The sequence below is a fragment of the Euleptes europaea genome, chromosome 12 (genome assembly GCF_029931775.1).
Source record: "Euleptes europaea isolate rEulEur1 chromosome 12, rEulEur1.hap1, whole genome shotgun sequence".
NCBI lineage: Eukaryota > Metazoa > Chordata > Lepidosauria > Squamata > Sphaerodactylidae > Euleptes > Euleptes europaea.
The window spans coordinates 26412763-26433736 of NC_079323.1; the positions used below are offsets into that span (position 1 = coordinate 26412763).

General features: G+C 40.5%; 1 protein-coding gene across 3 annotated transcripts in view; it reads left to right on the plus strand.

Annotated features, from left to right (window-relative positions):
* Positions 1-20974, plus strand: part of NBEA (neurobeachin) — a 433179-nt gene that overhangs the window by 118166 nt on the left and 294039 nt on the right. For 2 of the 3 annotated variants that reach the window (XM_056858518.1, XM_056858519.1), the window contains exons 30-31: positions 1793-2231; positions 11197-11351. In XM_056858518.1, coding sequence (XP_056714496.1) covers positions 1793-2231; positions 11197-11351 — 594 coding nt within the window. Of the gene's footprint in view, positions 1-1792; positions 2232-11196; positions 11352-20974 lie in introns of those variants that run through there. The other variant, XM_056858520.1, reaches the window with a different exon arrangement.

A 20974-nucleotide genomic window follows, 5' to 3' on the forward strand; every position in this document is an offset into this window, starting at 1 on the left:
CAGATGCTGTGGTACACCCATTTCTTTTAAAACCAGCGATAACTTTTTATGATCCACAGTCAAAAGCATTGCTGTAATCTATGAAACGCTAGCTGATTTTCTTCTGAAATTCTCTCATATGTTCCAGTAACCAACATAAATTTGCAATATGATCTCTAGTGCCTCTTCCTTTTCTGAATCAAGCTTGAACATCTAGCATTTCTCACTCCAGATATGGTAACAGTCTTCGTTGTAAGATTTTGAGCCTCACTTTACTCACCGGAGAAATTAATGCGATGGTCCGATATTTGCTGCAGGCTATCATCTCCTTTTTTTGGAATTGGAATGTAAATTGAGCTTTTCCAGTCTGTGGACCGTTGTTTTGTTTTCCATATTTGTTAGCATATTCTTGTTAACATTTTGATGGACTCTGTTTCTGTGGTTTGGATTTGCTCTGTTGGTAAAGGCTAAAGTAGAGTGATGTGTTAAGAATTATATGGCCTGAACCTGTCATCCTGCTGTTACATTTTTATCAGATTCAATGCATCTTAGTAGATATTAGACTTCCAGATTTATATGGGATGACTTCCTGATGTTTAAAGACACATTTTAGCAAACATCAGTACTTTGGACAGAGAATGTAAGATTAGGGTATTTTCATTGGCTGCTTGGATTGTGCAGGGTAAGTTCTGGTCTTGACTAAGAGAACCATGTGCAGATGGTGCAAATATGTCATTCTGTGTTCCTTTCTCTTTTGGTATGTTATGGTGAGTTTAATGTTTTACTGATTGTTGTTGCTGCTGTCTCATTTCTTTAATGCCATTTTTATGTAAATGATGAAAAATATTACAACCAGGGTAAAATGTTATGGAAAACATTGTTTAGAAAATAAATAGATTGGGTTTATATAGGGAGAAGGGTTTTTCTGTGTCACAGTAGTTGTTGCAAAATCTGGTAACTTCTCTACTGTTGCCATGGCACCACTCTGCCCAGGAAATTGAAGATAGCCCCAGAGGCCACTACGACCTTGCAGACCTCTGGAATGATCTTCCATTTTGTGCTGGTAGGGCATGAAGAAGGGAGCATGCATAACTCTTTTGCACTCATTCAAGCCCCAATCCCCACAAAAGTACCTTGCTTCCATGCATCCTTCTGACATCTCTTTCCTACCAAGGTAGCTGAAAGAAGTGGAATGTGAGTTCTTAAGACTCATTGGCACTGCCAAGGCTAAAAGGAGCACAAAATGATTGTATACTCTACACCACAAGACAGTGCCCATCTATGTGCATATACCTGTGAGGGAGTGGGATACTTAGCGGGGGGGAGGGAACACTGCAGGGCAATCTTCCCCTATTTTAGCTCACAGGACATGCCCCATCAAACTATGACAGTAATCCACACTGTAGTACTGGTTTGCCAGCTTATTTATTACATGAGAGAATACAACAAGTGAAGACACTCTGTCTTCTCTTGTTGTATTCTCTCATGTAATAAATAAGCTGGCAAACCAGTACTACAGTGTGGATTACTGTCATAGTTTGATGGGGCATGTCCTGTGAGCTAAAATATGTAGCTATCTTAGTAGACTTTGGAGATACCAAAAAGCTTCATCAGAGCCTTAGCAAGTAAAGAGCCAGGCTCAGCTAAATAGAAACCAAAATGAATTGCTGTTACCTTAGCAACTGTTTAATTTTCACAATCCAGAAAATAACCATGACCACACTTCTACAAAGTTGTGTTTCTGTTACTAAATTTCATTGATAGTTCTAACATTTTCCCAGACATAAATATTCTTATAACTTTTATGTTGCAGACACACCTGCAGTATTTCCAGATAATATCAAAGAAAAAGAGACTCCAACACCAGTTGAAGATATTCCGCTGGAAAGCTCCATTCCTCATACTGATTCTGGAATTGGAGAGGAGCAAATGCCCAGCATCTTGAATGGGACAGACTTGGAAACAAGCACAGGTCCTGATGCTATGAGTGAACTGTTGTCTACTTTGTCTTCTGAGGTAAAGAAATCTCAGGAAAGTTTAACGGAAAGTCCCAGTGAAATCCTCAAACCTGCATCCTCCATATCAAGCATCAGCCAAAGCAAGGGTATCAATGTGAAAGAGATACTGAAAAGTCTGGTGGCAGCGCCTGTTGAAATTGCAGAATGTGGTCCTGATCCTATCCCCTATCCTGATCCTGCACTGAAGAGAGAAACACAGCCTATTCTCCCAATGCAGTTTCATTCCTTTGACAGGTATATGGCACTATTAGTTCACTATTTTGTCTTCATTAATCTTGACATTCAACTTATAGCTTGTATATATGATATGTTCAACAAGACAGCACTGAAAGTCAGCTGTTTTACATCTAATTGCACAGCTTTACAGTAGACTATGTTGTTCGTGGGAAAAGTATCAGGATTGAATTTTGTCTTTAGCAGTAATGAAAAGTATAATTAGTATTCAGAAAACAAATTGTTTTATGAAGCTATACCTTTTCTCAATGCAAAATAATGCTTTTTGTCCTGAAATACTTACTTGATAGGAAAGTCTTCAAAACACTCAGAAAAAGTCTTTGTTAGTATCAACTTTTCAGTTTGTTTATCTTTTAATATACTTGTACCATCCAAAACTGTGTGGTGAATGTAAAGAGAATTGTGACAAGAAGCCAAGATATAACCCCCTTTTCCCTGTCTTGGTATGTAGTGTACCTAAAATTCATTAGACTTTTTGTTCATCTGAAGAATGTTGAAACTCGCTGTTTGGTTAAAATTGACTAATTAGGAACAGCTCTAATTTGAACTATAACATCTGACTTGTTACAAAGTATAACCAACACATTCCTAACAAAAGTTTTAAACCTGTGCAAGCAGTTGGATTTTGAACTTTGTTGACAAAACTAAATGTTCTGCAAGTTCATTGCAACTTTTTTCCATGTGTAGTACTAGGGTCAAGTAATAGGTTGATGGTTTAGTAAACGCTGTTCTCCAGTACCACTAAGTAAAGTTTTTGGAAATTAATTTCCTATGTATAAATATAGGACAATTATAATTGGTTCCAGTAGGTAATGAAGAAAAATATAATTTGGGATTCCTATCAGTCCATACCATTCCTGCAATGACATTGGGGCATTCCTGCTTTTTAGAAGCTTTTGAAGGTTGGTTTTATGCAGCTATTTTAATACTGAGAAATATGAGGTTACTGTGTAAGAGGTAAGCACTGATTGCTTTATTTATTTATTTATTCATTCATTCATTCATTCAAATTTATAACCCGCTCTCATCCCCAGTGAGCCAGGCTCAGGGCAGATAACAATGATTAAAAACACATTACATCCAGAATACATCTAAAACATCCTTAAAACCATAATCATTAAACCATTAAAAACCCTACTCAGATGGCCGTAACTACCCTAGGTGCCACAACGACAAATATTAGTTCATCAGCCCCCAGATTTCAAAAAGAGGGTGGGAGGGGGAGGCCAGTAAAGATGGATCTTCTTCTTGCGGCTGACCTCAATTATAGGCCAGGCGGAATAGCTCCGTTTTACAGGCCCTGCAGAATTCCCTAAGGTCCCGCAGGGCCCTGATGTCACCAGGAAGACTACTCCACCAGGCCGGGGCCAGGGCCAAAAAAGCCCTGGCCCTTGTTGAGGACAGCCGCACATTTTTCGGGCCAGGGTCCACCAGTAAATTACTATTCGCAGATCGTAAGGCTCTCTGGGGGGCATACCAGGAGAGGTGGTCCCGCAGGTACGATGGTCCCAAACCGTGTAAGGCTTTAAAGGTCAAAACCAGCACCTTGAACCTGATCCAATACTCCAGCTGGAGCCAGTGCAGCTGTTTTAACACTCGTGTTATAACTTTAACTTTTAAGGTTTCCGTGGTTCATTACATATAGTTAACTGGAAGTTCAAGACACTTGTTTTGTGTATTTCACAGTCCCCTTCTAGGACATTCCATGTATGTCTTTTGAACTTTAATACAAAGGAATTTATGCAGGTGTCTAAAACAAACTATTCTATTTTCTCTGAATTATTGAAATTTTGGATCTTTAATACTGTGAGAAGTTGCCAATTTTGGTGCATAATAATGTAAGTAGAACCTGCTGGATCACACCAGTGGTCCCTCTAGTCCAGCATACTGTTACACACAACCGCCAACCAGTTGTCCTGAAGGGCTAAGCAAATAGGGCATAGAGGCCAAGGCCCTCTCTGAATGTTGCCTCATAGCTTGGTATTCAGAGGTTTGCTCTCGGTGTACATGGCGGCTCCCTTCAATCATGGTGGCTAGTAGCTGTTGATGGACTTCTGTTCCATGAATCTGTCTCACCCTCCCTTTTAAAGCTATCTATTCTTGTGACCACTGGTAGTGAATTCTACAGTTTTATTACTCATTGAGTAAAGGGGTATTGCTTTTTATGTGTCCTGAAACTATTTCTCAGAAACTTGATTGGGTGCCCCTGGGTTCTATTATTAGGGGAAAGGGAAATAAAGCTCTCTCTGTTCACTTTGTCTACCCCAGACATAAACCTCTATTATGTCCCACTATACATGTTTTTTTTCTAGGCTCAAAAGTGGGACTTTTGACTCTTCAGCCTTTCCCCATAGAAATGGTACTCCCACTCCTTGATCATCTTGGTTAGCATCTGCCATATCTTTTTTGAGATATGGTGACCAGAACTGCATGCAATATTCCAAATGATGCTACATCATAGCTCTATACAAGGGCATTACAATGTTGGCCATTTTATTTTCCAATCCCTTTCCTGATAATTTCTGAAATTAGGAGTTTGTCTCCTGCAAACTGAAGTCAACATTTTTTTCAGGCTTTACACTACACCACTCCAAGATCTCTTTCAAGAAACAATGGTGAAGCAATAGGAGAAATCTTTGCTTCTATTTCTATATTCTCTACTTGCCCAGGAGCTTATGTCTGACCACATTCTGAAATGAGTCTTTCTGACCAGACTCCTATCACTGGAATCTTGCTGTCTCTTGTAGCTTCATTCTTTCAGAGACAATTGTAATGAAATGTGTGGGTTGTAATAATTAGCTGATAACTATTTAAACTTATGGAGCTTTACAAGAAGTACTCAGATGTGTTAAAATAGTGTCCATGCAGTCAAGGAGTAGTCATATTTTCCCGTATTGGTAAATCTGTTATAAATTTTCACTCAGATGTTTACTATGCAGTTCTTAATGTAATGTGTTTCATAAAAAAATAAATTTCTGTTTTATACAGCTACCTAGATCAGACCTAGAGTATGTTTGTGTAAACCATTGTACTTCATAGTCCTAAAAATCTCACTGTTTTTAAAAAATATATTCCTTTAATTGAAGGACTGTGGTCATTTCTTTTAAACTACCTAATTGCTCTAGTGTGTTATAATTTTATGTGTTAAAGTATTTTAATAGAAATTTAAGGTCAATTATAATGAACCATAAATAAAAATGTGCTTAAATTTCCAAAATTTACACAGAAAGTAAATACTTAGTATTGTACAACAAAAAATTTAAAGGAATATTATGAAGTAAAAGGGCAAGTGATACACTTTCAGAATACTGAAAATATATATAATACACATTTTAAACGGCTAGAATTGTAGGTGTAGAAGTATAAATGAAATGTAAAAGGACAAAACATGTTTCAACACATCTTATGAAATAGGTCTTCTGTGTAGTTAATGTATTCAGCAGTTCAAGTACTATCGAATGTAAATGATGAGGTGATATTGATGAAAGGAGGGATTGAGGTCTCGGGGGGCGCTGATGACGGATTGAACAGAAGCGCCCTTGCACCGCATGTAACTCAAGTCTGTCGTCTTCACTACTCAAAGCCATAATGGAAGGTGGCAGTCTGAAATGAGTTGCCACGGCAAAGAGTATTATTTTTGAAATGCTTTCACACAAATCACTAGGCCCTGCATACAACTTAGTTTCATGCTTTAATGTCATCAGGAGGCACAAATTGGTGTGTCTAATTGTTTGCCACCTGCCAGCAAAATGAGCTGCCAGCTAGCCAGACGGGTTTGATTGTCCGTCAGCCGTTCAATAGATTGAGAGTGACAACATCAAAAATTTCACTTCAAACTCTGAAGCTCTGAGCAGCTTTTCAGAGACCTCTTCTCCCCACAAGTGCTCCGGACAACTGCATTTTTCAATCAGCTTCAATATGTTGTTGCCTTCTGCCTTCTTATGTTAAAATAGTGATAATTGCATTATGAGCAATATAAACAGATTTCTTAGACCTTGGAGCCTGGACTCACCAAGTTATGACTCATCAGACAATTTCTTGAAAATAATATGCAGGTAATATTTGTAGAAGCACATACTGAGCAATTATAGGCTTGCAACAGTTTCTAGAGTGACCTTGATAATTATTTTTGTGTTTTTGTGTGTCATTTATTTTTTAAAAAGTTTAGAACATTCACGCCATTAAATTGATGCCTATAATTTCTGGCAATATCACATTTTCAGCAGGGCTTATTTGAATCATACAGTATTAATTGGTGTAAAATTTAATTCAAAAACAGATTTGAAATTTCTATGTTGCAGTCTTCATCAGAGGAGAGGAGATCTAATTGCTGCTAGACACGATTCTTTTATTAAAGTGACCCCTACTTGATTAGCGCTGTAGAAAAAGAGACTAGTCGTGATCTAAAAGTATAACCATTTGTTTTTAGAATTTTTCTTGATTCTAAGCCCCTCTCCCCAACTGGTTTTTGTTTTGTTTTTTACTTTTTTAAAGTTTGGAAAACTTTCCTGAATATCATAAGCAGTTTCATGGCTTTACTTCAGAAATGTCCAGAGGAGAATCTTATAAAAACTTCAGCAGTAATTTCTGTCTCACCAGTTCTTTCCAATAACCCTCCAAATGCTGCTCAAATTTAGAGAACAGTAAGAAGCTGCTTATAGTGTATAGGCTAACATCTAAATGGTCTACATGCTCTAAATGTTAATTTGACCAAACACAAGTGCAAAGATTTGCTGTATATTGTTTGAAATAATGTTTATTTATATGTTAAAACGTAGTTTTCACAGTAGTTATATGAAAGTCATTTTAAATTGTCTTCATTGAGAGTAATCTTGTGAAAAAGCTACTGAGTTGGTGTAATTCTGCATCTGTTGACATTTATGTAAGATTTTAATCTCATCTCCCAAAGAAAGTACTAAACCAGAGTACTAAATATACTCTGCAATGCATGAGAGTAGGGCAAAGGAGGAAAAAAGGGCATACCCAATCCAATGTATGTAATTCAGTGGAATCTTTGGATTATGACCATTGTTTATTCCTTCAGAAACACCTGAATAGCTCCAAATGTGTTTTTTATTAAATATAACTTACAATGACAAAGTTTAAATATTACACCCTATCAGAGATTTCTCAATGAATTTTTTTTTCATTTTTTCCTTTTAAAATGCGCACTTCTGCCATCAGACACAGCATATTCTATGGTTTTAAGCCTTTCTGTAAGTTGAGCCCATAGTACCCATTTTTCTTGAAACCCTCCAGTTTCTCTGTGTCCCTAAGTATAATTGCTCTGACCATTTTCATTAATACAGACACAGATTATTAATTAATACAGATTATTTAGTTCATAGTAGTTAGTGAATCATTGCTTAAGTATGTGTGTTATGATTTAGAACTAGATAGGGACCCCCCCACCCAACGGCATGCTAGAGCATTTTGCTTGGCAGACAGGGCTTGTTCTCTGTCCACCAACCAAAGTGAGTCCCTGGTATTACCATGCTAATACTGTGTCTGGTCAAAGACATCCTTACTTCCCTTCCCAACGTACACATCTATTTAAATTATTTATAATCCACCTTTCTCACATGTGTGGGTGTATATTTTGCCGCAACACCAACATCTTCACATTCTTCTTCTAACTGCCATAAATGTTGCCGACATTTATTTAGAAAAGGTGAAATCCATATAAATAGATGCTTGAAACCCTGGCAGCCTGGAAGACCCAATTTTAACCCCTAATTTAGAGCCAGAGGTTTTAAAATCTGACAACCCTCGACCAAAAAAAAAAAAAATTCACACAATGCAGATCTTTATATTTTCTCCCTGTATTTCTCCCTTTACCCAAAAGCGTAAAGAAAAAGGGTGATCTCTGTAACTCTGTCATTAAAAAGGGCACCTGCAATTTTTAGTTCTTTGTGCATCACTCATATGGGATATCAAGCTTTTATAGGTTCAGAGGTAGGCTCTGTCTGCACTCTTGAGATCTCACATGTGTGACTGCACAGATGACCATTCAAAGAAAACCAATTACAGGTAAGAAACCACCCCCCCCCCCCGATTTGAAAGCTTCAGCTTTTTTGTTCCTTTAAAGTGTTTGGCCTTAATTGACAAACATGATGCCTACATATCCTAAACTCAGAAATTAGAGACAAAAAGACTTCCCACATGTATAATGGTTAATAGTTTCTAAAACTACTATGTGGTTTTCATCAACCAAAAGGAAGATTGCAACCAAGAAATCAGAAGGAGATTGAGACTGGGAAGTGCAACCATGAAGGTACTTAGAAAAGATCCTTAAACATGAAGAAGTGTTTCTGGAGATCAAGATAATTCACACTATGGTGTTTCCATATGGATGTGAAAGTTGGACTATGAAGAAAGCTGACAGGGAAAAGTTGATTAATTTGGAATGTAGTGTTGAAGGAAATATGGATACCATGGACAGCCAAAAAAGGCAAATTAATGGGTTCTACATCAAATCAAGCCTGAGTTCTCCCTAGAAGTTAAAATGACTAAACTGAGGCTATCATACTTTGGTCACAGCATGAGAAGACGACTAGAAAAGAGGAAGGCCCAACATGAGATGGATTGACTGAATAACATGGCCCTCAGTTTGTAAGACCTCAGCAAGGCTATTAATTATAGGATGTTTTGGAGATCACTAATTCATAGTGTCTCCATAAGTTGGAAGTGACGTGATGACACACAGCACACATATCTTGTGTGAAATATTCTACATTCACAATAGCAGAGTTTTGACAACTCAGTTGGGAGGCTTACTGGGCTGGAAGAAAGCATTTTTGCCAGCAATTGTTTTTTGGAGCCATTAGTGCATTAAAATAGGCTTTTGTACTCATAAATTTTGGAACTGAAACATGGACTGCAGAATTTTGAATTGGTAGATTCAAGAAACGTTACAAGAAAGAGAGCCAGCATGGTATAGTGGTTAAGGTGTTGGACTAGGACCTGGGAAACCCAGGTTCAAATCCCCACTCACACCATGGAAGCTTGCTGGGTGACCTTGGGCCAGTCACCAATCTCAGCCCTGACCCTGGCTAGTATTTGGATGGGAATACCTGAGTCATGACACAGAGGCAGGCAGTGGCAAACCACCTCCCAACATCTCTTGCCTTGAAAACCCTGCGGGGTTGCCATAAGTCAGCTCTGAATTGACAACAAAAAACAAACACTTTACAAGGAATTCATAAATGAATCAATTTCTAGCATCAAACATGAAAAGGCAATCTGCTAACTGCCTTGTATTTGGCTAGCTAGTCATTTAAGATGGATATAGTAGCTTCCTAAAACAAGTAAGATTTTAAACATAGTTAAATGACCCATTTAATTTTAGCTGACTGGACCTTGACTACAAAGATCATATCTCACCTGCTGTACAAGTGCACTGGCTACCTAGTCATTTCTGCCATTTCGAAGTACTGATTATTCCCTTTAAAGCCCTAAAAGGCTTGAGACTCAGTAACACTTAGGACTGATACTTCCATACGAATTTACCCATAAACTGGGATTGTCTTCGGATGCCCTTCTCTGATTCCCTCCACTATCTGGGGTAAGATGAGTGGTGACAAAAGATAGGATGTTCTCAATTGTGGTTTCCTGGTTGTGGAATGCCTTCCCACATCCATCTGCCCAGGTGTTCAGCATTTTATGTTTTGCATTAGGTTACAGTGTATTCATTTTTGAAAACATTCTGCTGACTTTTATGATTATTTGCATATATTTTCTGCTGGATTTATTAACTGTTGCTGGTTTTATCTCTGTTGCCTGGATTTTGGCTGATTTTTAAGTGATGCTATGCTTGTTTTTACCGGTTGGTGACTTAAATTGTTTATATGTCTTTTTATTGGTTTCGATGAGGTTCTAAGCTAATAAACGTATTAAAAACTAACCATATATTGGATTTTAGTGACATGCTCTGAGGGTTCCCAACAATAATATGTAACTAGTTGCGAAAACTGGCCTACATACCAACTCAAAGGACTTCAAGAACCAAAGGATCTTGTTGAAAATTTGTGAAAAAATCCTTTAGCCTAATATCTGTTCTGGGTAAATTTGCGGTGACTGTTATTAAAGTCAGAGGGTTGGATCCAAAATACCGAGAGCCGAGCAAAGCCCATTGAACAAGAACTCACTCTGCGGTTCTGCTGCTGGGCCTAGATCAAATAAACGTCACAGCATGGTAGTTTTCAAGGCAAGAGACGTTCAGAAGTGGTTTGCCATTGCCTGCCTCTGCATAGCAACCATGGTATTCCTTGGTTGCCTCCCATCCAAATACTAACCAGGGCAGACCCTGCTTTGCTTCTGAGATCAGATGAGATTGGGCTAGTCTGGGCTATCCAGGTCAGGGATTTTGCAAATGTTACAAATTTCACTTAAAGTACATTTAACTTATGGCGACCCTTGGTGGGATTTTCAAGGCAAGAGTCGTTCAGAGGTGGTTTGCCATTGCCTGCCTCTGTGCCATGACCATGGTATTCCTTGGAGGTCTTCCATCTGAATACTTGCCACAGTTGACACTGCTTTTTATTTTTATTTATTTACACACAAATTCTGTGCCAAAGCTATTTAAATGACTACAATTTTGTTTCAGAACTAATGTTGACCATGTATGTATGTATACGAGCGGCAATAACCATAATAATGAGGTCAGGGCACTGTCAAGAAATTCAAAGTGATACACATTTTCAAATAACCTGAAAAAAAATTATCAATAAGTATTTATTGCTGCAGTGCAATAAATATGTTCTGAGATAGTTGATATGTCTTCATAAGAAAAGATGTTCTGAGATAGTTGATATGTCTTCATAAGAAAAGAGCTAGAGGCTGGAGTCAGAGATATCCGAGACTCTCTCATAAATAGTGAATAGGGCTTTCTTCCTCATGGGGTGGGGTACAAAGCACCTCTGTTCTGCAACTTTTTCTGATCTGGGTCTAATGTCTTCTTCTGCAGAAGTGTTGTCGTACCAGTAAAGAAACCTCCCCCTGGAAGCTTAGCTGTGACCACAGTTGGAGCTGCCACAACTGGAGGTGGAGTGCCACCAAGTAGTACGCCTAATATATTTGCTGCCACAGGAGCTACACCAAAAAGTATGATTAATACAACAGGTATTGTCTTTAGATATTTTTGTGAGCTTTGTTATTTTTCCTTCTTTTAAAAATCTTTTTTAAACTCTAATGTACATTTGTCATAAAAATCAACATGCAATGTTGTTGTTTTTAATGTGGGATAGCATCATTGTCATAATTCCTGACTAGTGTCTCATTATCAAATGTAGGGAAAATTACATAAATTTACTGAGGTAGGTGGACCAATTGTTTCTGTTGATATATTTTTGTTTCACAATCCAAAGGTTTCCATCACAGATTAGTCCCAAACATATGTTATCAGTGATACGTAGAAACCGATTCAGTAACACCCCATACCTCTGAAAAACATCACTGTGCTCCTGTGGTTTCTTCTTCACCTTTGACTATAGGGGATAGTGCTTCAATACTATTCTATGAATAGCATGGAGTCTGGATAAAAAGGGACAAAGGGTGGGGGAAGATTCTCACTCGGTTGTTTGCAAAGGTGCTTTAATTTCTCTTCTAGCTCTGTGACTCTTTAAGTCCAGTGGTGCTCAGCCCATGGGTTGGGAAACTTGTCGGGCTGCAAGACTTTATAGAACACCCCCCCTCCCCGCGCTCCTTTTTTCTTCTTCTTCTTTTTTGAAAGATCTGCTGCTACTGAATGTGCACAAAGAACAAGGATGCCATATTTCCTGCCTCTGCATATAAGCAGAAATAAACTGCTGGATGGAAAAGTGAGGCAGCTATCAGCGGAAAGGATTGCTTAAAGGCTCTAATCCATGGCTTTTCCAGCACTACCCTATATCTCCTGGTATACAGCTTGTGTTTCTGGTTCCTAGCTTTTTTTTGTCTGTTACCCACTGTCCTTGCCTTGAGACCAGTAAGATCCTAACTCTGGCTCTTCTTGTCACATGACTGCGATATCAGCTGATTGCAGCTTAGAGGATCCCATGTTGCCAGCTAATGGGTAAAAGTGGTTCCCAGATCTGGAAAGGTGGTAGATCACAGCTCTAAATAAACTAGTTTATACAGGACTTTATTATTATGAAGATAATCCAGACAGCTATTTAGTATTATCTACCACTACAGGTAAAGTGTTCACCTTTATAGCAATGGATCTGATCCAAGGATTGTTCTGGCTGTGGCAGTGGGGTCCTGAAGCAGACTACAAGATCCCCAGGAGCAGGGATCTGTGTAGCAGCTGGAGCTTGGGTCTGTTCTTCGGAGCTGCACAGAGGTTCAGGTCACAAACTGGGTTTAGCTGGGTCAAGGTTCAGAGGGAGAATAGAAGCACACTGGCCATATGAATTGGTTGAACCAGCAAGGTTCTTGGTGTAGCCCTGGGCTTAAATATCCTGGAGACCTAGAGGTTCATCCTTCTGGGCTTCATCCAGCCAGGGCTTGACTGAGCCCTGATCTTGCAAAGCACCATATGTGCTTAGGCAATGATCTGGCTCAGTAGGTAGAATGCAAGCCACTAGCCTGGCACTTGGTTGATGGTGAGCTGCCTCCTCATGAGCCTGCCAACTCTGCTGCTCCTGCCTGGTGTGTGTGTGTGTGTGTGTGTGTGGTGGGGACTGAAGGATTGGTGGTCTAGGATCTGGCGCTCTAAAACGGGGCTGGAATGTTAGCAGCAGCATCTGGAGGTGAGCCTTCAGGGCACCTGCTTCTATGGAGGCGCTGGAATCCAGGGGCTCTGGTTCTGGAGGGAGTTTAGTGGTGTCAAATACCCCTTACGTTTCTTGGTCAGGGTGGTGTCCCTCACCCACCCCTTTCATCCTATCATGAGGAATCTGTTCCTAGGGTTTGGGTATGATCCAGGAGAAGTCATGACAGATACTCTTTGCTAAGTGAGCAGTCTTCCAATGAAAGATTTCATCAAATAGAGGAGGATTTGTCACAGTGTAAAATAATCCTTGGTTTCAATCTATTCTGTTATTATTTACCTCTGTGAACTTATCATCTGTGATAATTATAGTAAAATTTTGTAAGGCATATTAGATTGGGTAACTGAGTTAAATTGTGTAATGATTCCAAGGTATACTGACAGCTCTTCTAATATGTATAGAGGATTAGAAAATAAATTACCAATTCCCTTCTTAGTAGTTTATGAAAACAGCAATTACATACCAAGCACTGCAGTTACATTGGCCTAGATCAGGCAATCATTTTGTCCATAGGCTGTGGAAAACTGAGATATCACCTTTCCCACCTTCAAGATTGCTAGATGACCATGTGTGGGCATAAGATGAAAATAGGTTGGAAATGCACAAAATCATATAATCGTGCCAAACTGTACAGTTAATCCTGTGTGGTGTGGTGTGTTGCATGGGGTGTTTAGGCCAGTTCATACTGAATTTTACACATACTTGCCCTACACAAAAGTGATCATTTGGCAGACAGATGTGGGGTTGGGAGCACATGTGGTTAGTCTAGTGGAAAAGTTGCAGTCTTGCTCCCTCACTGAGATTAGATTTTGTTTTTATTTCTTGAAACGGCATGTTTCAGTAACAAAAAGATTCAATGATGTGAGAGCGCATGTGCCTCATGAAAACTATCAATATCTCCTGAGGAATAAGGGTCTTCTCTAAGCTGGTGATTAGACCTCTCCTGAAAAAATAAAACTTTGGCAAGGGAGATCACAGCCAATTATATGATGGTTTCCAACTCTCCTTTGGGGCAAGATGATTGAGCATGTGGTAGCAAGACAATTTCAGGTGTACTTGGATAACATATTTCACTCTGGCTTTAGGCCAGGTCTTGGAACTGAGAAAGTCTTGGCTGCTGTGGTGGAAGATCTCCTTTTGCAACTAGACAAAGGTAATTTTCTTTGGTGATCCTTTTGGGGTGTTGTCCATAGGGGGACAGACATGTAGTTTCTCCATGGCTGTTGTGGCTGCCAAGACTGGGAAATCCAAACTTTTCTGCCCACACAGGAGCCATCCAGGCTCTGCTGCAATGTCTCCCAAAACTTCCCAGCAAAGCAGGTTTGTGAAAGATTGGGTGAGGGGGAAATTGGGAAATCCTAGGAGGTGCACAAATGCACCATGATGTTCCAGGGAAGCAGGATGGGGACCCGTTTCCCAGTAGCATCAAACCCGGGACAAAATAACCTTTATGGAAATGGCCTGGATCTCTCAGTGACTTTTGATGTTGTTGATCATTCCATTTTGCTATGCTGTTTGTAAATAAGATTGATATTAAGGAGAACACTCTAGTGGTTTCAGCCCTTTTTGCCCAGATGAATACACATGGGAAATGCTGAGTGATCTGTTTGAGATTTGCCTTGTGGGAGTGCCACAGAGTTTTGTACCATTATCAGTTCTCTTTAATATTTACTTGAGGCTGCTGGATTAGATTGTTTGGAGTTTTGGGATTGTGTGTCATCAGTATGCTAAAGAAACCCAATTCTATATTTTAAGTTATCTCCCAGGTACTGCTCTCTTGTTTCTGAATTGGTTCCGTGATGCTGTGGTTGGACAGAACAAGCATCATCCATATAAGACGGAGAAAATGCTGGTTGATAATATTGATTTATGTGGAGGGGAATTATCTGCTTTCCCAATTAATATTTACGCTAAATGTAATAAATCAGTATTTGCAAATCAAGTTGGAAATTTGGAAATCTTTTTGGACCAGCCTTGTTATTTGAGAAACAGGTTGGTCCTGTTGAAAGAAGTGCTTTTTATCAGTTACATCTTATTTGTCAAGTGCCCATTAGTGGAGGAAGGTATCCTTGCATGGGTTATGCCTCCTTCTTGCCTTGCAGGACATACACAGATTTTTTGCCAAGGCTTCCACTGTCATGAGGAGATGTTTGATCACCCCAGTCCATGTGCTGCCTGCTCTGTCACCAGTCGAGCTTCCACAGCTCATTTAATAAAAAAAGCAGAGGAAAATGCTGAAACACATTTTAAAAATTCAGCAGTTGTTCCCTCCGCCTCCCACTAGCAAGTAGTGGTGGCAGAGACAAAGAAGAAGAAGCTGTCCCAGTTGTACAATGCCCTAGGATGAGACTAGAGTTGAGCGGTCATGAGAAGACAGCTTGGCCACTCCTCTTCCAAGACCTTAGGACCAGTCACCACGACAACAGCCAGCATCTCTTCTTTAGCTGCCTCTCTTTTTTCCTCTGCCAAAGTACCAGCAGGGATAGACAGATAACAGCCAGCCTTCTCCTTCTCCACAGTGCTGGTGGTGGATGGGCCTATCGACAGAGCTGCCTGCAGCCCATTTGAACCAGCACCTCACGTTCTGTTGACTTCACGTGCCCAGGAGTTCCAAGCAAGTACCAGCACTGACAGGGCGCTTCCTCCACCACTGTCTTCCTTGGTCACAGGAAGAGTATTCCCAGGGCAACAAGGGGAATGTGTGTGGCCTGATCTGGAACTGGAGGGGGGCTGTCACCGCCCACCCAGCCATCCTTGACAGGGCTTCAGTTCACCCAGATCTCCACTCCAAGAAGGGGAGTGGTCAGGAGAAGCTACCACTTTTTCTGGCCCAGTTGCTACCCGGTTACTCCAATGAGAAAATGTTCTGCTCCATCTGGGGAAGTCCTCTCTGGCCTATGTTTTGCAGGAGAAGATGCTTACCAACCAGCCTCAACTGCTCTTCTCCCCCGTGTTTTATTTTTTACTGCTGGCCCATTCAATACCCAAGTGGCTTTTTTTGTGTCAAGTTGATGGAGCAGCGCAATAAGAAGCATGTAATTCCCCCCACTTATGCTACCCAGCTCAGATGCAAGACAGCAGCAGAAGCAAAACATCCTACAGTCAGCAGGGACTCATGGGAGGAGGCACCTCCTCCATACCTCTGCTGCTTATGTCTAGATCAGACTGATGAAACAGTTGCCTTGTGCCCCGTTGGTCATCATGAGAGGTGCATAGAATCATAGAGTTGGAATGGACCACCAGGGTCATCAGGTCCAACCCCCTGCACGCTGCAGGAAATTCACAACTACCTCCCCCCCCCACACCCCCAGTGACCAGAAGATGGCCAGGATGCCCTCCCTCTCATCATCTGCCTAAGGTCACAGAATCAGCATTGCTGACAGATGGCCATCTAACCTCTTCTTAAAAACCTCCATGGAAGGAGAGCTTACCACCTCCCGAGGAAGCCTGTTCCACTGAGGAACTGCTCTAACTGTTAGAAAATTCTTCCTAATGTTTAGACACAAACTCTTTTGATTTAATTTCAACCTTTAGTTTTGGTCCGACCTGCTTGGGCAACAGAAAACAACTCTGCACCATCCTCTATATGACAGCCCTCAAGTACTTGAACATGGTTATCATATCCCCTCTCAGTCTTCTCCTCTTCAGACTAAACATACCCAGCTCCTTCAACCTTTCCTCATAGGATTTGGTCTCCAGACCCCTCACCATCTTTGTTGCCCTCCTCTGGACACGTTCCAGCTTGTCTGCATGTTTCTTAAATTGTGGTGGCCAAAACAGTACTCTAGGTGAGGTCTAACCAGAGCAGAGTAAAGCGATACCATCACATTGTGTGACCTGGACACTATACTTCTGTTGATGCAGCCCAAGACCGCATTTGTTTTTTTAGCTATTGCATCACGCTGCTGACTCATGTTTAGTGTTTGGTCTACTAAGACCCCAAGATCCTTTTCACACACACTACTGCTCAGACAAGTCTCCCCCATCCTATAATTATGCATTTGATTTTTCCTACCTAAATGCAGAACTTTACATTTGTCTTTGTTGAAGTGCATTCTTCCTCCCTGCTGTCCTGTTCAGGTTTGGAGCAGCTGCAGAAGCAGCTCAACTTCCGTTCAGTGAGGGGCATGGGATTAGGCATTCCTCCTACACCTTCACCACCTGGCTCAGGTCGAAGGCAGCTGTACAAGCAGCTCACCTTGAACCTGGCAAGATGACACTGGAGGATGGCACTTGGGGTGGCAAAGGGCCTTGAAACCACCCTTATTTCTTGGGTCTTTTCAGTAATGGCCTTTAATGGAGCGCTAGGTTTTTTCTTATTTGAGTCGGGTGTTTTCTTGGGGAGCTGAATTAGTTTATGTGATATTTTGTGGATTTTAATTTGTCATGGATACCATTTAGACACTTGGTTGCTCACCTTGAACCCATTTTGGGAAAAGTAGGATATAAAATATTTTAAATAAATAAAAGAATATGGAGAGTTAATTATAAAATTAGTTGTATCCTACTGTTCTGCTCAGCTAACAGTGTTGTGTTCCTGTAGCACAAAGGGCTTTTGTCCGTGCAAGAGACTCTTCCAATTGGAGGGCAGCTCCCTATGTTGGAGGAACATGCTAATGTTAGCTGAGCAGAGCGGCAGAGTGTAACCCAAAAGGTTTACTCAAATTTATGCATTCTAACATATTTTAGGAGAGAATTGTAATCAAGGACATTGTAGCCATATTTCATTAGGACTGCGGATGATTATTTGCTTTCTATGAGCTGCGTTGGAAGTAGTGTTTTCTTTCACATCTTTGCATTTGCTCTGTGTGTATTGGATATTAATTTCAAACATATGCCTGGGTTGCTAATAGATCCAGAATGCTGTCTGCTTTTTAATATTTCCAAGGGATTTTAGTTAGGTCAAGTCCTATACAGTACATTATAATGAACAGTTTTACTTCAAGGGGAGGATTTTACTTTAGTCATTAGAGACACTAGATGTCTCCCCAAATCTTCTTTTCTGCTTCTAGTAGTCTGAAAGGATGCAGCAAATATTTTGTCAGGAAAAAAATGAAACAATTTTATAAAAAGTCAGTATTACGGAGTTTAATGGTGAATTTTCATATCAAGCAGCGCACGCTATAATTTTAAGATTATAAAATATGCTGTTTGTTTAAAGCATATGAATGGGTTAGAAATAGTGTTCTAAAGGAGTGTCTGTGTCTCATATAGAATATATTGAATGAAAGCTTGGGTGAACAGGACAACTCAGAGTCTACATGATGATTCATTTGAGAGGGAGGGGAGTTCCATAATTAGAAGGGGGAAAAAACTGTTTTGGGTAACTGCCCAACCACCCTCCGATGGTATTTTATTAGTTTTTACTTAATTTTCACCCCACTTTTTCCCCAGTGGAGACTCAAAGTGGCTTACAACATTTTCTCCACATCCATTTTACCCTCACAATAACCTGTCATCTAAATTAGGTTAGGTTGTGTGTGTGTGTGTGTGTGTGAGTGTGACTGGTCCAAGGTCACCTACCCAGTAAGCTACTCTGGCAGAGTGGGGATCTGGGTCGCCCAGATCCTACTGCAACTCTCCAACCAGTGTACCATGCTGGCTCATCCGGTGATCCACAGAATCCTTTAAAATTCCTTAGACCTGGGTCCATGGATTATAAATCAATGTCATCACTTTAAGTTGTTGCTCAGAAATAAAGTCATTGAAGTGCCTTCTGAATCCATGGGGTTGCCAGGTCCCTCTTTGCCACCGGCGGGAGGTTTTTGGGGCATAGCCTGAGGGGGTTGGGGAGGGGAAGGGACTTCAATGCTGTAGAGTCCAATTGCCAAAGCAGCCATTTTCTCCAGGTGAACTGATCTCTGTTGGCTGGAGATCAGTTGTAATAGGAGATCTCTAGTTAGTACCTGGGGGTTGGCAACCCTACAAATCCAGGCAATGTGTTCCTGATGGCTAGGCCCTGTTAGTAGCCCAACTCCCAAATTCTGGACCAGCAAAAGTTTCTGAACAATATTTAAATGCAGTATTATTCTAAACCATTCCTACGCTCTAAACTGACATACTGTTTTAGGCTTTTTTATTTCTTAGCTTCATGTAGGGGGGTAGCTACTCAAGAAAGGGCGTCATTGGTGAGAAATTTATCTGATGCAGTTTCAGTTGCTCTTTCAATATCAGGTGATAACATTTTTATTTCTTAGATTTGTTTAACATATTGATCCATCGAGGTTACTTTCTCTGATGTTTCATTACAAAATTGTTTCATGACTTCTGCTATGTAAAGAAATTGGCTAAAACTTTTAGTAGCCTGCTGCTGTTCTGTTGCAGTTTGTATTGTTTCATTGTTGTATTGCTGTTTTATTGATCATATTTTGTATATTATTGCTTTTTATTGTGACACACAGTTGTTGCTCTTTATAGAGTGTTAGTATATAATTTTATAATGTCTGGTGTATTCAATATTTGTGGCATTTTATCTTTTAAAAATTTTGTCACATATTGGGATAATATTTTAAATAAATACATTCATTGTTTGTCATTTTATATTGACTTTGCCTTCATTTCCTTATCTTATGGCAATGACCAAATAGTCATGAGGGATTTAAAATGAAAAGTTCAAATATGTACACCACCCTGAGCTCCTTGGAGAAAGGCCAGGTCAAAAATATACTAAATAAATAAATATCAGCATGCTTGTCCCTTTGTTGGTATTTGTTAATAGTACAAGAATAAGGTGTGAGGAAGGGTAGAGTGAGGTGGGAGCTCTATTAGTCAGCATTCCCACTGTATTCAATTTCTAGCTGAACTGGCAAGACCTCAGTATGAGAATTTTCTTTTTGCTTCCTTTTACTTGAATTAATGGAAAACTCATGTCACAAAGAGTTTAAGTCTTTTGATCTGCCAGCTAGACCAGTTAATGAACTTATTTTTATTTAATTACTCTATAATATCTGGGTTTGGATATACCGTATATACTCATGTATAAGCCGACCCGCGTATAAGCTGAGGTGCCTAATTTTACCCCAAAAATGGGGAAAAATTAGGCACCCGTGTATAAGCCGAGGGTCGGCTTACACAATGCCCCTGCCCCAGGTCGCCCGGCCTCCCGGGCCCTCCAGACCCACCCCGACCCCAGTGCCACCCCCTCCCGGGCCCTCCACACCCACCCTGACCCCAGCGCCACCCTAGGGGGGAGGGAGAAGAGCCCCTGAACCCCTTACTCACCGGGAGGACGAGGCCTGCTGATCAGCTGGAGGTGGCGGCAGGAAGGCACGCAGGCTGGAGGCAGCAGCGGGGCCCTGCCTGAGCGCAGGCAGGCCCTGCAGGCCTCAAAAAAGGCGGGGCGGCGGCGGGGGGGCGGCGGGGCCTGCCTGCCCTGCAGGCCTCTCCCAGGCCGCAGAGAAGGCGCGGGGGGGGCGGCCCTCCCTTTATCCCTCCTCCCCCCTCCCCTCGCCTACCGTATTGACCCGCGTATAAGCCGAGTTGGCTTTTTTCAGCCCTTTTTTTGGGCTGAAAAACTCGGCTTATACACGAGTATATACGGTATGATTGCTTATAAAACATTATACTATTATACAAAAATCAATCAGAGATAATTAGTTATAAGAGACTGCATTTAATGGAATTTGCCTATTTAAAATATTTATATCCTGCCTTATCTTCTTAGACTTAAGGCAGCTAATAAGCAACAAAATTTTTGCAGGTCCCCAAAACATAAACCCATCGCAAGTTAAAAAGAATGCACAAGTTACAAATGCAGCCAGACCTGCCAAAACATTTTCCTTACACCAAATGCACTGTGAAATAAAACATGACTTCCTGAAACAGCAAATGAAGGAATTATTCTTTGTTATTAGATTGTGTATATAGATACAACTCAAACAACATTAAATAAATATAAGGATAAGGATGCTGCAAGAAGAATAATTAGAAGGAATTGGTGACTATGAATTTTTGTAAGGAAGAGGTTTAAAATATTTTAAAGGGAGAATTGAA